General features: G+C 38.2%; 1 protein-coding gene across 1 annotated transcript in view; it reads right to left on the minus strand.

Moving 5' to 3' along the window:
* Positions 1 to 15,933, minus strand: part of LOC309443302 (contactin-6-like) — a 140,323-nt gene that overhangs the window by 8,207 nt on the left and 116,183 nt on the right. Inside the window, exons 12-18 of the mRNA XM_082060086.1 lie at positions 14,553 to 14,680; positions 8,777 to 8,952; positions 8,321 to 8,438; positions 7,292 to 7,450; positions 7,051 to 7,200; positions 3,258 to 3,328; positions 278 to 512 (exon numbers count right to left, since the gene is read on the minus strand). Of these exons, the coding sequence (XP_081916212.1) occupies positions 278 to 512; positions 3,258 to 3,328; positions 7,051 to 7,200; positions 7,292 to 7,450; positions 8,321 to 8,438; positions 8,777 to 8,952; positions 14,553 to 14,680 (1,037 nt within the window). The remainder of the gene's footprint in view (positions 1 to 277; positions 513 to 3,257; positions 3,329 to 7,050; positions 7,201 to 7,291; positions 7,451 to 8,320; positions 8,439 to 8,776; positions 8,953 to 14,552; positions 14,681 to 15,933) is intronic.

The raw sequence follows: 15,933 nt of genomic DNA on the forward strand, positions 1-15,933 counted from the left end.
CGGCCTGAAAAGCTAGAACTTCCGAGAGCTAAACTACTTTTAGCATCTCCTGATTTTTCTCATCCCACTCAGTGGGCTTGGGGACAAACACGCTGTCTACTTCAAGAGATTCTGAAAATCTGCTTCCACTTCCCATCTTCTGCCATGTGTCTCTGTTGTCAATCTTCAATGAGCAGCTTTGAACAGGCTCCTTAATATCTCTGTGGATATCTGCTTGATTGTATCTGGGGCCTATTGCCCCTACACAACCATTACTAATAAGATTAACACACTTTACCGTCTTCTCCTGAGTAGGCAATGGATATGGAGCTCAGGGTCCCTTCTCCTTCATTGTTGTAGACACCAACTTTCACTTCGAAAGGACAGAGAGGTGTAATGCTTTCATTCCTATAAACGTATTTGCTTGCTTCTACTGAAGCCACCACTGCTTTTGTCCAGGTTGTTGCACCAAGAGGACGAAACATAACAGTGTAGCCAAAACCTTCCCCATTTTGTAGTTCTTCTGGAACTGGCTGAAGTGACAAAGCAGTCAGTCAATAAGCATTTGCAAGTACACACTGTTTTAATTGAATCTTCATTCTCTGAGTATATTTTAGTGGTATTGATTTAGTTGACTGTGCCTTAGAGAAGATAATAATGTTTGCTCCATCAGTCAATGTAATATTGAAATAAAAATCAGAATAATAAATCTATTGAGGCAATCAATTTAGAAACAAAAGATCTGATGAGCTCCATTAAAGTTATTCTCTTTCAGGCATGAAGTTTTCAAAATTAAAAGCATTTCACTCAGCACTGGTTGTAGCTGAATCACCCCTGCAAAGGGGTATAAGAATACTAATTTTAAATAAATTCTTTTTAAAGAAAAAATATAGTTGGGAAAGGAGCAAATGTATACACGAAAGTGTGCATCAGCTGTGTAATTGCCTGCATATGAGTACACTACTTACATATTTTTTTTAGCACAAATGAAAGTCTCAAGTGCATGAGCATATACTTATTTGTTCAGAACAGAAACGTTGCAAGTCAACATGGCAAAATTAATGTTTCTATTAATAAAATCTCATGTCAAGATACGTATTAATGTCTCATGCTGAACAGGCAATTACATCAACTCTGTGTCCAGCATGAACTTCTTTGTTTTCTTGGGATAAAAATACTTCCCCATTGGCTTCTTAAAGCAAGAGAACACTTACGAAACAAGAAAAGAACAGTAGTACATGGAGGAAGTGTTTCTCAGCAAAACTTCATTTATTTTAGATGTTTGCATAGAGGTAAGGTGAACAGAAAAGCAGCCATGAAAAATGGTGCAAAGAGAGAAAAAACATAGGGGCAGAACTGCAGCCCCTATAACTGTTCCCGGCCCCAAGCTCCTATCATGCAGAGAAACTCCTGGGAGCACGAACAGTATGAGAAGATGCAAAAAAAAAAAAAAAAATCAGGATGTAGATCAGAAGATTTCAGGGCACTTACTTTATTCTTTTCTTCATAAATTCATTCTAATGCTAATAATAACCCTGGCCTGGCTTCTATTACAAATGTGTCTTAAGTGTTTTACAAACATTAATTCCCCTTCTATCTCTTTTCCAGTCCTGAGAGAGTTAAGTGTGAGTGATGATGGTGTGCTGTGGATTTATAAGAGTTCAAGCTACTTCCTAGAGCATTTAATTTGTTTTTGAGGCTTCTGTGACCTCAGATTTAATCAAGATGTTTAGTGAGTTCATCACAGAAAGCTGGAGAATCATGTTCAGCGTTGTTAGCATGGCATAATTAGTATTTCTCCGTCTGTTTTTCAGGACACACTATGGAGTCCAATAGGATAATTTGATTGAGATCTCTCAGGTTGTTTTCAATTTTCATGTTCTGCTCCCAAAGAGTAGATCAGTAGAGGAGAGAATGAAACAATAGTGCAAAAGATGCATATGGAGGAAAACTTAGTTCAGTAAAAGTGAAGTTTCACTCTGTTTGGAAAGACAGAGAGGGGAAAGCATTGGCAATATTATCTAGTGGGGATTTTTTTTTTCTTTTGACCTCATTTTTTTTCCTATCACTTCCCCTCCTCCTCTAAAAGGCTGGTTAAATGGCACCATTTTTACCGTACAGGAAAACACAGATAATTCTATCAGCTGATGAAAAGCATCACTTTTAGTTTAATTTAATCCCTTTGCTTTTCCTTCAAACTGGATGCATGAGCTTAGTTTTTTCTTTGGAAAAAAAAAAATGAAGTCAAGGGAGAAAGCAGACTGTTTTCCTTGCTTAAGCTGAACTAGAAGTCTTTTTTTTTTTTCTCATGAAGAAACATTTTTCATTTTTCAGGACTTACTAAGGGACCACTGTGTTTTTGGAGACCCTGTCCCAAATTAGAAACTAAACAGAAGTCATCTTCTGCAGCCTCTGAGACAGTCATGCCTGATAGTAAGATTTGTGGCAGGGCTGCCTGGCCCCTGACCTCCACGCTGGGTGCTGCCAATGACATGGAGTAGCTCCTACTTCAGTCAGATGTCCTCAAAGTCAGAGAAAAGATTTTATTAGGTGAGTCACATGAATTTCACAGGAGTTTTTCAGCAGCAATGAAAAACCCAGAGGGTGGGAGCTGTGTTTTGTGGATTTATTTTTCCATAGGGGTTGGAGACTTGATCAAGCACCTGCCTCATCACTGCACGGGCTTTGCAAGACGTACCTGCCTTTGTCATGGTGCCCATGGGAAGGCTGCTGGGTGGCTGTAGAAGAAGGGCTCCTACCCACAGCACTTGGTTTCCACTCTCTGAAATGACCTGCACTCACCCATTGCAACTTGTAGTATGGTATTAACTGTTCTGAAAATGTATATTCTCTCCTCTCGCTGGAGTACTGAAGAATTAAAGGGCTCATCTCTTTTAACGCATAATAGGATATGTCTTGTCAGCACAGTGCTCCAGAATGAAAAACATGTAAACAAAAGTATGAAAAATGTTAATGCAGAAAAACGGCCAAGCAGATTAGTGTGTTAAGCACCTCCTGTACAATGAAGATAAGAGGGTTATAGAGACTTCTAAACATCTTTATAACATGCCTCTTAAACTGTTTATTTTTATAAATTGTTCACTATAACACAGAAAACTTGTTGTATATCTTACAGGCTGTTTTCTCTCCATATGCAGGATAAAATCCAGGCTCAGCCAAAGGCCATGACCAAACGTCTTTGAATTTGAGCAGGGCTGTGCTTTCACCCATGGACTCTTCCCCATTAGACAGCTTAGACTAATTGAGCTAACAATTACCTCCCATGTGATGACCAGCTCAGAACGGCTCCCTCCTCCTCCGCTGATGTTTGTTGGTGCCACGGCAGGAACTGGAGAAGAAAAGATAGTTGGTGCTTGCAACTACCCTGTGCTACTGCCGGGGGTCTTGTTAAGTGGATGGTTAGAGCTTTTCCTAGCTCACATGCAGCGATTCTGCCTTTCAACATGTAGAACAGGGACTATACTATATAATGGTGCATTTTAAATCAACTGAAATTATGTTTACACATTTTCAAGTTTCTAAGGTTGAAGCCACAGGTGTATTTGATACATAAGTACCCTGGTTCAAAAAATTAATTAAAGAAGCTAGTAGCATCAAGTATCTGACATTATTATGCCTCATCAACTAAATGGCAAAATGATGTTCCATTCAGACTGTAGCTGCAACACTACTGATTTACTAATTATGCATTTGTTCAGTAAACATGTTATTGGATCAATATAGTAATTTTTTTTAATTGGCCGTATGCTTTTCTTCAGAAATTCAAAACTTGTAATTTGCTTTCCTCCTTCTTCCAAGTCTCTAAGTGTCCAAGTTTCATTGATTAGAGCTTGATTTCCCAGTATTGCCCCAGATGTGTGGCACCATAGGTACAGGGTCAAGGTCAAGCGATGTGCTGGTGTTCCAGGCCAAAGCAGCTTCTCATCACTCAAATGACTCTTGGTGAAGAGGCAAAGAAAATACCAGCATTTCTTGCCTCTTGCTCTGTATTTCCATACACATGCCCACTCCATTAGCCTATAAATATTGGCAGTTTTGGGAAATGGGATTGTGATGTAATGGACAGAATTTAGACAGATTAGCCTTGTTCTTATTGTGTAGTTTGCTGTAGAGCTACTTGCAAGGATGTTATCATCTTCCTTTTCAGTTGCTGAAGAAGTATAAAAAAGAGGACAACCCTGAAACTGACCAAGACAGAAGCCTCCTATAAGAAGACCTTTGTACTCTTTGACATCTCCAAAACCTTGGTACTATTTTCTAGAAATTTCAAGATTGTTTTGTCATCCCCTTCATTCAGCTCTTACTGTCTGAAAATTTGATGTGTTGAGATAGGACTGAAGACAGGTTCAGAACAAGTGGGACAGTTATATCTCAAAAGATTTTTCAGAGATTTTGGCAAGTTTTGCTATGTCCATCTGCCCTTCCCCATGTCTTTCACCCAGCGTTAGCCAAATTACAGTAGAGACAATAAAGGCAATAGCCCTTTAAGTTCACAGAAATTTATGTGAACACACACTTCTAGATTCAAGTCTGCATATAAATCTTTATCTGATTTCATCCTCTCTAGAAATGTAAAATTTTCTCAATGTTTTGTGCAGTCATAAAAATGAGTGCAAGTGCAAACGGACCAGGGTCTTTCAGAGAGTTTAGCATAGGTATTAAATTTTGTCACTCACAATCAATGTCTTTGTGCACATCAGAGGCAAATAGTCTAAGAGTGAAAAGAACAGCATTAAAGGAAAAAATGACAAAACAGACTTTCAAGCCTCATGTTTCACTGTTTCATGAACCAGTTGATGCTCAATTAGTTCATGTGTTAAATGTGTTCAGTATTTACTACATTTGCATGGGGAAGAAATTTGTACTAGTGCTCAGCAGAGCCTCAACTGGGTCATAGTTGAGAAACAGATGAAAATTTACAGCTGAGTGCACCAACAGAGGCTCAATTAATTCTCAGCTTCATTTTAATGAAATGAACAGTGGCTCATTTGCATCCACAAATCTACTAATGCTCAGATTTCAGCTGGAAAAATAGCTATTACAACAGCCAAGTTCAAATTCACCCTTTCTTGGCCAGTCTTTTGCTGTCCACACTGTCATACTGTTTTCAGTTTCCTGTTCTGATAAAAAAATTCAAATATAATGTTACTTCTCCCATCAGATAGAACTGTTGTGAGACAGAATGATTCACAGCAGTGAAGAGCTTAAGTAACTAAATTAATTTTATTGCTTCTTTCTCTTTCCAGCCCCAGCCTTGTGAATGCCACTAATTAAAAAAAAAAAAAAAAAAAAAAAAAAAAGCTTTGAAACATGAAAGTTTTTACTGACTGTATAGGTGGTTTTGAATACCACCCTTTACAAAGTCCCAAGGTAGCAACAGCAAGAAAGACCTTCTCAAGATTAATTTTGACTTCATGATCCATCATATAATGGAGAACACTTATCTGTGATACTATACCAGAAAATTTAGAATATCTGGCCTCTTCCTGAATTCAGCTTTTCCTTAGCCTTCCCTTTCTATGTTGTCCTTTACTCCTTGCATGTGAAAGTTTCCTGTAGTTCTCTGGCTGGAAGGGTTCAGGGACCACTTGGACTTGAATCCCCTGGACACCTAAGCCCAGGTAGGATCAGTGCATCTTTCCAGGCTGGAGGGTCGCAGGCTCTTCCCTCTGCTTGGGAGCAGCCTACCATCTACTTCACTGCCACAATGGCTAAGCAGTCCTGATGGCTGATAAGACGCATCAGATGTCTCTCTGTACCTGGAAAGCTGACAAAATCTATCCAAATTGGTGTTCTACTGAGCAAATAGTCCATTCTGGCATCAGTACTCAGTATAAGTTTTTGCTTCAACAACAGGAAAAAGAACTTATTAAATTTAAATCAGCTGATCTAATACATTTTGAAGTAATTCTGCCTTGGGACAAATATTTTAGGTATTCTGAGAAACAAATGGATCCTCCATTCCAAGGATATATATATTCTGCGGTATAATGTACAACACTGTATTTTGAATTCTGTTTTGAAATGCAGCTTACCAAACTTCAGAGCTTGGTAAATGAGATAAACAGAAATAGAGGAGAGGAGAGGAGAGGAGAGGAGAGGAGAGGAGAGGAGAGGAGAGGAGAGGAGAGGAGAGGAGAGGAGAGGAGAGGAGAGGAGAGGAGAGGAGAGGAGAGGAGAGGAGAGGAGAGGAGAGGAGAGGAGAGGAGGAGTGGAGTGTAAAAGCTGTTTCCACTTTACTGCTTTCTGTCCTATATATACTGATTTTGTAGATGGGAGAGAGCTGATAAGTAGGGGGGCTGGGAGAAATATAAAACAAATGAAAGGTTTGGGCTTCAAATAAATTGTACCAAACTGAGTAGGTCAAAGGACTGACAGTGTCGGTCATACAAGAATGAGTCTTCTTCCTATGAGGTTTCAAGTCCCAGAAGTTAAATATATAAAGTTTAGACAGGCAGATAGTAAGGATCCCATCCTAGAGTCAGTGAAAACCATTAGTTTCACTGGGCTTTGGATGCTCCAATTTATTTCCTCCAGTTAAAGCCAATATCCTGTCTGCACAGATGCTCAGATATCAAACAGCCTCTGCAGGAAAGGCACTACATGCTTGTGCTAGGATATGCCAGAGAGCTGACCTTATAATTTTCTATACAAGTCCCTAAACATGGTATAAATTCAGTTATAATTGAAAGAAAACAAGTGCTACTCCCCAGGTGCTTGAATGAAAGCTTGTGGTCAGGCATGGGGATTAGATATACTTTGGGACATATCAAAGAGAGGAAACATAGGCCAGCTCCAGCCTTTATTACTGGCCCGAGTGATCTTCAAACTAGAGAGCAAAGTGTGTCATACCTCAACCATGTCCAAGCATCCCTTGCAACCATAGCACAGGCCTGCTGTCATTAAGCCATAGCAGTCACAAACTAAACTGTCAGACAGATATGTAAATAACCTTGTAGGACTGAGTGGTTCTGCTTCAGTGAAATTCTCAGATTTGGGAGCTGGAAATCTGCCTGTGTGGAAAAAAACTGTCAGAAACTAGGGACTTACCTGCTGCTTTAGTTTTCAGTAGAGCTGATGGTCTGCTTGGTTCCCCGGTTCCAACACTATTGGTGGCAACCACACGAAACTCATACTCAACCCAAGGGCTTAAGTCAACCACTGTTGCCTTGTGAGTCCTACCATTAATGACTTCAGGAACTAAAGGCAAAATAAACACGTAATGAAAAATTATTTTTGGGGTAATTAATCATATATGCAAAAAATACACAGTAACTCTCAAATTGCTCACCTGTTGTAACTGCTTGCCATCCAACTGAGAAAGGAGTCCTCATCTGAATACTGTAGATCTGGACTGGGCTATTATTATCTATTCCAGACTTCCAGGATAATACAGCAGTAGTGCTAGAAACATGTTCAACTTTAACATCTTCTGGTGGACCTGGGGGGCCTAATATGATTAACATTTTAAGGTGAAGGTATTAGGAAGAGAAGATTCCTTGCTGGCTTGGGTTGGGCAACTCTTACTTTCTCAAGTCAGTGGAATTATTAATGAAGCTGCAGTTTCATATAAGCAGCACAATCTCTAAATGATGGTTTCATGCCTGTATGACATTTTTTCTAATTAATGAGGAGTTTTGAGTCAGGAAAATGAACATCTTTATGTTTCTAATATGAAAACTGCAGACATGGGTTTTTTTATTTTTTGTCTCACAAAGAAAGTTATCCAATGTGTCTTTTGCTGAAACATCAAACATTTTCAGAATTCCTACTGAATTCTAGCAAAACTGAGGTTTAGAAAATTGTAAAATGGTGCACTATACAGATTGCTGATTTCTGCAAGGGTTTAGAGGATCTATTCCCATCATAGCATTTCTCTTGCTGCTGGCAGTAAAAAGATTAGTTAGTTGACTATAGATAGTTATTTTTCATATTATCTTGAAATAGTGGAAATTAATGAGGTCTCATTTTTTTTCCCAGCCTGCACAGTGACCCAGAGATGCCCAGCAAGGAGCAGATGACAGCAACCTGCTGAAAGTGGAGGACTTTGCAATGCCCTGCCATATTGACCCGTGTGGCCAGAAAAGTTTACCTTCCAAAGAGACCATGGCAGAATTGCACAGACCTCCATGGGTTAGCTGCACACTAAGATCATGCTGGCCAGTATCTCAACCCAGTTTCAGGACCAAGGGTACAAGATATATAACATTTCACTGTTGAAATGTTGAATTGATATCCTAGGAACCATTTAAAAAACAGCTGATGTTTAGAATTTCTAATTTCTCTAGAAGATATATGTGTCTATATTTAACAGACATACCTCTTACAATTATTTCTGCTGTTGCAGATTGACTGTCTAGAGTTGTTTGTACCATGCACACATATTTCCCAGAATGATGTAGCTGAATATTTCTTATCATCAAATCCCCAACAGATTCCTGGAGATACAAAGAAAGTAAACTAATCACTCACAACATGCTTTCCATACTGGACATTTTTATAAATTGCTCAATATTAATAAAAACTTCAGCTTTTAAATTAAAATATTCATAGCTATCATCAGTTTCTTTCATTTGGACATTTTTATTATGGCTTCACAAATAACTCAAGTTCCTTCATGAAGTTTAAGAAAGAAAAATAAATGGCTGCAGCCATTGTAAAGAAAGTGATTTGCCATGCATATAAATAGTGATGGAAGAATTATGATAAATATTTGTGTCATCTAAAGACTGTGGAAAATAACTTCATTAAGCACTAGGGGGGTTAAAAAACTTACTCTTCCAATTCTTTCAAAATGATGCATTCGTCTACTAAAATCAATTGTATGGCCATTGAATGACCATGTGAACACTACATCAACGGAGGGGTCATGAGACACCTGGCATGGAAGGACTATGCTTTCTCCAACAGTTACATCCATATTAGAAGGTGGAATAGCAATCACAGTCCTTTCTGTGGAGACAGAAAAAAGAAATAAAAAACCCAACACTTTAATATGCTTATTAAAAAAGTAGATCTTGAATGACCTTTGTACCATTTGTGAAATTATTTAAAATTGGCCCAAATGTTCCATAATAAATAAAAATTATGTCTAATAAGGTGATGATTTCAGAATACTCTTACCGTGTGTGGCCTATTGCTTTTGCAGTATCAATACAAGCACGCTGTGTGCCTCTGAAAGTGAGCAGCTGTCAGAGGCAACATGCTAAATCAGTCATATGTTACTTTGTAAAGCTCATAGTCAATAAATATTATTTCAGCTCAGAAAGTGCAGACTTCATTATTAAGACTGTTAAAAATATGCCAATGGTTCTTCAAACTTGAAAATCTCTCCTTACAGGAAACTGCAGCAAAAGCAAAATTGCTTTATACATTGAGATCCTTATTCTATATTAATGTTAGTGCTAGTTTACTGCACAGTGTTGCTTACATTACAGCTTCAAAGAAGGTATCTTCTCACACAGAAAAACTATTTATGTAATCTTTTTTAACCCCTTACACTGAGAAAACAACTTGCAGCTCTTATTAAGGGAAGTAGCTTGCCGAAGGGGAAAGGAATAGGTTTATATGGCTTCACTTTTGTTGACATGACTGGCAGGTAGATTAGAGATAACAACCACTTTGTTGTAAGCAATTCCCTTGAATAAAGCTTTTGTGCATGAAAGTGTTATAAAACTGTGAGACTTGAGATGCACATGAATAAAATGAGAGCAGAATCTATTAAAAATATTAATATGTTCTGAAAATAATGTGAAAGGAGGACTTGAAAGCTTGCACAAGGTGTATGACTTCAGCGTTTGTTCTGTTTTAACCCCATCTGTTAGAAATGTGCCTGAAAATTCAGGATTTTGGTTTTATCAGGGCCTTTGTTCCAAAGGGCTGATGCATGATAGGGTACATCAAACACATTTTCATTCAGACTAACACCACCATTGCAGTAAGTGATTAACAGGTAGGTACAGACAGGCAATATGGGCTGAAACTTTGAAGGGCTTCTTCCCAGCATCTAATCTGCACTGGATGAGTCACTGTTACGGCAGTGGTCAAGTAGCGACAAGGTAGAAAGTTGCATTTTCTGCTAACCTTTTAAAAACTGAACTGGATGTCACTGTTTTCAGTGATATACCTGCTGCAGGCATCGGGTTTTCCAAGGAAAACAAAGAAAGAACTTGTCTGATTTTTATTGTCAGAAACAAATCAAGGGTTTTTTTCTGGCATCATTAAGAGAATGTCAGAGATTCTTGTAATGAGTTAGAGCTCAGACTTCGAACACACTTTCTTAGATTTCTCTGCATGCTCTGATTGCTCTTCATAACCACGTAAAACTGACATTGTGGCAGCTCCAGCAGTTTGTCTGAAGTCAAGGACTGCAGAAAAATTAAGGCCTCATATGACTGTCTTGAAGATACTCGATCATTAGGTTAGAGAAATCTCTTCCTGTCCCTGGAAGCAGAGTGTCAGATGCAATAAATTCCAGAAGATTCAAGGGCCATATTCTTTGCTGGCACAGCTCCACTGATTTCAGCACATGCTGGCAAAGAACTTGTCTCCATAAATCTCAAATGAAGAAATTTCATTGTGAAGTACAGGTAACTTTTATAGAATAATGTTGAAAAGTACCTGGGAACTACAGAGAACCTCCACAAAGTTTTCTTTTCTTGCTTTTTCTCCTATTTCTTATTCTCACAGCTGAAATAAAACTGCATTAATAACACTTTGAAGAGAGTAATTCTATTATTTGCAATACTGCTGCCTAAGTTAAAAGAAGAAAAAATAAACAATACCTGGTATACATTAAAAATTGAAAAAGTTACTTTCATGATAGCTGAAACTTCTCTTTGCCACTAGCAAGGTAAAGAGGCATGATTTGCTGGGCTGATACGGTCTTCCAAACTCATCATCTCTTCCTTCAAAGTCACACCATAAAGACTCCTTCCTTAGACCTATAAATCATGTACATCTCAACACTGAGCTTTTAAAGTCAATGAAACATGGTGGTGAAGAAGCAAAGTCTTCCCCTGAAAACCACAGTTGACCTGAAAGTGGAAATTCTACATTGCTCTGAACATTTATGGTATGCTTTCTCGCAGATTTCACTTGGGTTTTGTTCGCTCTGTCTTTAGCTATACAGGAGACATGTCTCCACACATATTTTCTCTTAAATTATGCAAAAGATGGTTTACAAGGTGGTGTTGAAGGGTTGGGCAAATCAGCCTGGGTTTTTCCTTAACTCATGTAGCCACTGGTCTGACCTGTGCAGTCGCGCTGGGAGAACCAGAAGGTGGGAACCAGCTCCTCTGAAATGACTGCAGAGTCATCTCCACAGGTCCTGTCTCCCGTACAGTGTATCTGCCCCTGGGGATGGAAAGGTCTGGCCCTAACAAGGCTCATTTACATTGCCAATTGATTAGATGGACAATAGCATTTTTCCTGAGCCTTCCATTAGTAAGCTCAATATCTGGATATGACTAAACAGTAGTTATAGAGTTCAGCTTACAAGGCCTCTTGGATAGACCCTAAAGCCTAAGATGAACTCCTTGCTCCAGGTATAAACTGCTGCAGGTATTTTATCTGTCTTTCTTAAAGCTGACTTGGATGTATCTGTTTCACACTGCTTTGATGACAGCCTGAAGATACCGTCTGAAATGGGTTTTCTGCTAAAACTTCAAATCAAGGATGAAATTCACCTTTTCTCCTTTGGTTTATTCAGCTTTAATAAAGCTTTGCACCACTACTGAGTTTTCCATGTGTTGAGTACTCCCTGTCCTTCAAATTTTTCTTTAAAATATCTACCCTTCACAAGATCCACATCACCTCTACTGCCACAAGACTTATTGCCACCTCATTTTGTAACTCCTGCTTCTCTGTATTGGGTGGTTGGTCACCAGGATCGGTGCATTTTGACTCTTCTGCAATGCACCATGCACAATTACAACATTCTGTAAATAAGTAAAATACTAAAAGTAAAATCAATTTATTTCTATGGAAAGGTCAAAGTAAGACTAAGAAAGAATCATACCAACAGGACTGCATAGAATTTGTAATCAGATTCAATAGTTACATTCTAAAATCCATAGAATACAAATATAAAAAGATGTCCTGTTTTTTGTAAAATCTTTAAGCTTCTAACAAAGCCACTTGTCTGTTGTACAGGAAGGGACCATTAGCTCCAGATGGTTGTACTGAAAATAGCTGGGAATTTTTTGAAACTTTTCTTCATCAGAAGATTCCAATAATATTATGTTTGCCTCATTAGGTCTGTCATGTAGTTTCTTGTGTCATTATTTGATCACATTTTCAAAAAGATCAGAAATAAGACATCTGCAATCCTGTTACAGAATGTTATTAGAAGGAATAAAAATTCCAGAGATCATTTATCTGTTAAAACCTATGGAATGCCTCCTTAGGGGAAAAGACAAATATTTTGAAAAAAAACAGAGCGTTCCAGTGAACCGGTAGTTTGGAACATCCTAACAGTTTCTCCCAATAACACAACAAATCCTAACTGCTACACGCTGTTGGTTTTAGAAGTCTATTTTCTTATTCCCATGAACCTATTTGCCTCCACTAAATAAACATTGAAAACAGCCTTTTTGTAAATTCTACTGGATTTGCGTGCAAGGTGTGTTTTTTAGTAGTGTTAGTAAAAAAAAAAAATAGTAATAATTATTATGGTGTTAATATCCTCTTGTATCTCTTGTTTTATCCTGCTTCATATCCAATGATAGCACCTATGTAAAAGTGTTCACCTGTATGATATTTTTTGCTTCTTTTATGGGGTTGTCTTTAAGACTTCCACCTCAAATACTTTTAAAAGCTTCTTAAAAGCCCTTGGTTCTATGTTATCTATCTTGCTTAGCAACTGCAGACATGCATTATATGGCAAATCCCATTCCAGAGGATCAAATAGATAAGATGTTGTGAGTGCTGGAGGTATAATAAAGACTTCTCACACGAAGAATAAACAACTCAATGAGCAGCAATAAACTTAATTTGCACATTAGATATGCTTTTCCAAGTTCTGACATTTCAGTGGAAAATAATGCTGAAGCAATGAGGCCTATAATTGAACAGCCAAAACTTCTCCAGAGGGGAAACAAAAACAAATGTTCCCTGCAAACAAGATCATTTTTATACTGTGTTGTTACTCAGTGTTTTAATAAACTTCAGAAATGCCAAACAAAATATTTTTTTCATGTTTTAATGTGATTTTCCCATATTGCTCCATTAGGATGTATGTATGAGATATGTAAACTTGTATATAATATTAATGAAGTCAGAGCTGCCTAAACCCTAAACTTCTTGGTTTATTCATTGCTAGCTGTGCTGTAACATAGTCTCCGACTATGCATTGCAGTGCATCAATGCTAATTGCTCTTTCATAATATGAGTATGAAAAAGATTTTTGCCAGATGTAGTAAGTTAGGCAGGAGGTCATGCCTGCAGGCTGGAGTAACCATTCTGAAGTCACTGAAAACGACAATATTAAGAAAAAAGAAAGAGTTACAAATTACATTTAATAATGTGCTCTTCTTGTAACTACAGACATTGTTAGCCGTTTCATAAAACTGATAAATACACTTAACTGTAATTTCAGAAGTTTCACTTTTTAACTTGTCCTCATTTAAAATATGAACAAATATGAATACTTGCATAAGAAAACATCTGTATTGAAAAGACTGTATGGGAGCAAAGAGAAAAAAACACAGTCTCAGTTTTCCTTCTTTTCTCTTTTCTCTCAGAAATCAAAGGTCAGAGGGTATAGAGCACAGTCATTTCCTGTACTGCTCATACAAATATCTGTACAAACAATATTTCTTTTCACATACTCCAGCTTTGGACTAGTCCATCTGAGTAATGAGTTTGTAGAAACTAGTGCAGACCTGGGGAGTGCTGTACAGGGTGGCCATTTCAATATTCTGAATCAAAAGTCATGTGAAGGGCCAAAGAAGAGTTTTTACTTGGCTGTGATTTGTTTTGGAGTTATTTACCAAGGTAGTGCAGAGCAGCTGGGATGCAGAGAAGGAGTGGGTAGCTTCAGGATCTGCAGGAATGCCACATCTGCAAGATATATCTGCCCCACACTGAAGAAAATAAACCTACCTGGTTTTCAGCTTACTTTGTAACATCTTTTTTCTTTTTGGCACCCCAGCTTTAAAGACTATTCTGCAGTCTCAGATGTGATGCACATTGTAAATAGGCTGAATAAACTGAACCTCCACACTGCCTCAGAGTCATTTCAAACTCTGGCTGCCCAGTACCTGCATCAGTGCAGGCCTTACCTATGATGTCTAAATAGCCCAGAAGTGTAAATATCATTATTAATGTTACTACATGTTTCTGTGGATATCTTGGGAGACCTTCCTGATAAACAAATGGATCCTTGGCATGGTGCGGTCGTGAGGTTTTCTTTGCTGCAGGCAGTGGAGAGCTCAAAGTGCAAGTAAAAACCTGTCAATGTTAGCATTGATTGGCACAGACTTGGGCATCTCAATGAAGAGAAAAACATACTTTCTAATATTCATAAAGCACAACAGAAAATACTGAAGTACCTTTCACAATCAGGTTCCCTGAATTTCTGGCAACTCCAAACTGATTTGTGGCTATACAAGTGTACATCCCAGCATCTGATTTGGTGATATTATAGAGCCTGAGACTGCCATCCTCCAGCAAGATGACCCTGGGGAAAAAAAATAAGAAAAAAAAAAAAAGACTTCTCTTACACGAACTGTAACAGAAATACAATGCTACTTTTAATATTCAAATGCTTCCAATATAATGTGTCTTCTACAGAGAGCTGAATATGTATCAACCAGTTTTCACTTCTGCTTATTATTGGTTTCTATATTATGAATGTTATATGGACATATTGGAGTTGATCATTAACTTATCTAACTGACTTTCTTGCAGTAAAATTTTGATTTTCAAGAGAAAGAAGGAGCATACAAGTTGTTACCAAATTGTGCTATATTTTACCATGAGGGGCTTTTTTTTCTGTTCTCAATACTCCCACGCCATACTAATGTTGTGTCTGAGCCCAGCTGTCTGTGCAATTTTGTCAGGATTATTACAAGATATTAGCAGACTAGCTGAGATGCTGAAATGCCATCTCACAAGCGAAGGAGCCAAATCAAATACATTGCTGTCTCATAGGGCCCTCAAAATCACCTTATTAGTCACTATGTTGTTTACACCAGTTTGAAGAGTATTGGGTAAATTGCATTTAATAGTAATTTCAGGACCACTCCTGGGTATTGTGGACAAAATTAATTGCTAAGCTTCTTCATATGCTTCTTCATGTCAATGAGATATTTTAGGATCTAAGTCAGTACAGACTTTGACATATGTTTTCCTTAGTGTCGAGGGTTAAGATTGCGGGGTGACAATAAAACCCTGGCAGATGTATTGTTAACCTCCTCTCTTCTCCCCCACTTCCCCCTTTTGCCCCTCCCTCTCCCCCCTTCCACTCAGCACAGGCAATCGGGAGGGAAAGAAGGACAGAGAGAAGAGAGTTGGAAAAATTAAAGATGTTTTACTAATGCTACTAATAAGAATAGAGAAAATAATACAAAATATACAAAACCAATCTTGAAAGTCTCAGCAACTGCAGAGCCGGCCACCAAAGTCCTGGATTAGACTCTGCAGCCAACCGGAGCTGGATTCAGTCTCTCACTAGGCCTCAGTTCACAGGGACGACTTGCAAGGTCCTCTCCTAATGTCGGCCATAAGCAGAAGGGACGAGATCCTAGTGATCTCGCAATTTTATATGAAGTATTCAAGTGAATGGAATGTTATACACAGTTGATCAGTTTCTTAGTCACTTGTTTCTCGTCGCCCCTCTCATGAGATGTCCATCCATGCTTATCAATAAGTTTGCATTCCATTGCTAGGTTTATCAAAACATGTGTCTGGTTCTCCAGGAAAATGTAGTTA

The sequence above is a fragment of the Streptopelia decaocto genome (genome assembly GCF_964273445.1).
Source record: "Streptopelia decaocto genome assembly, chromosome: 8".
In the NCBI taxonomy this organism is placed as follows: domain Eukaryota; kingdom Metazoa; phylum Chordata; class Aves; order Columbiformes; family Columbidae; genus Streptopelia; species Streptopelia decaocto.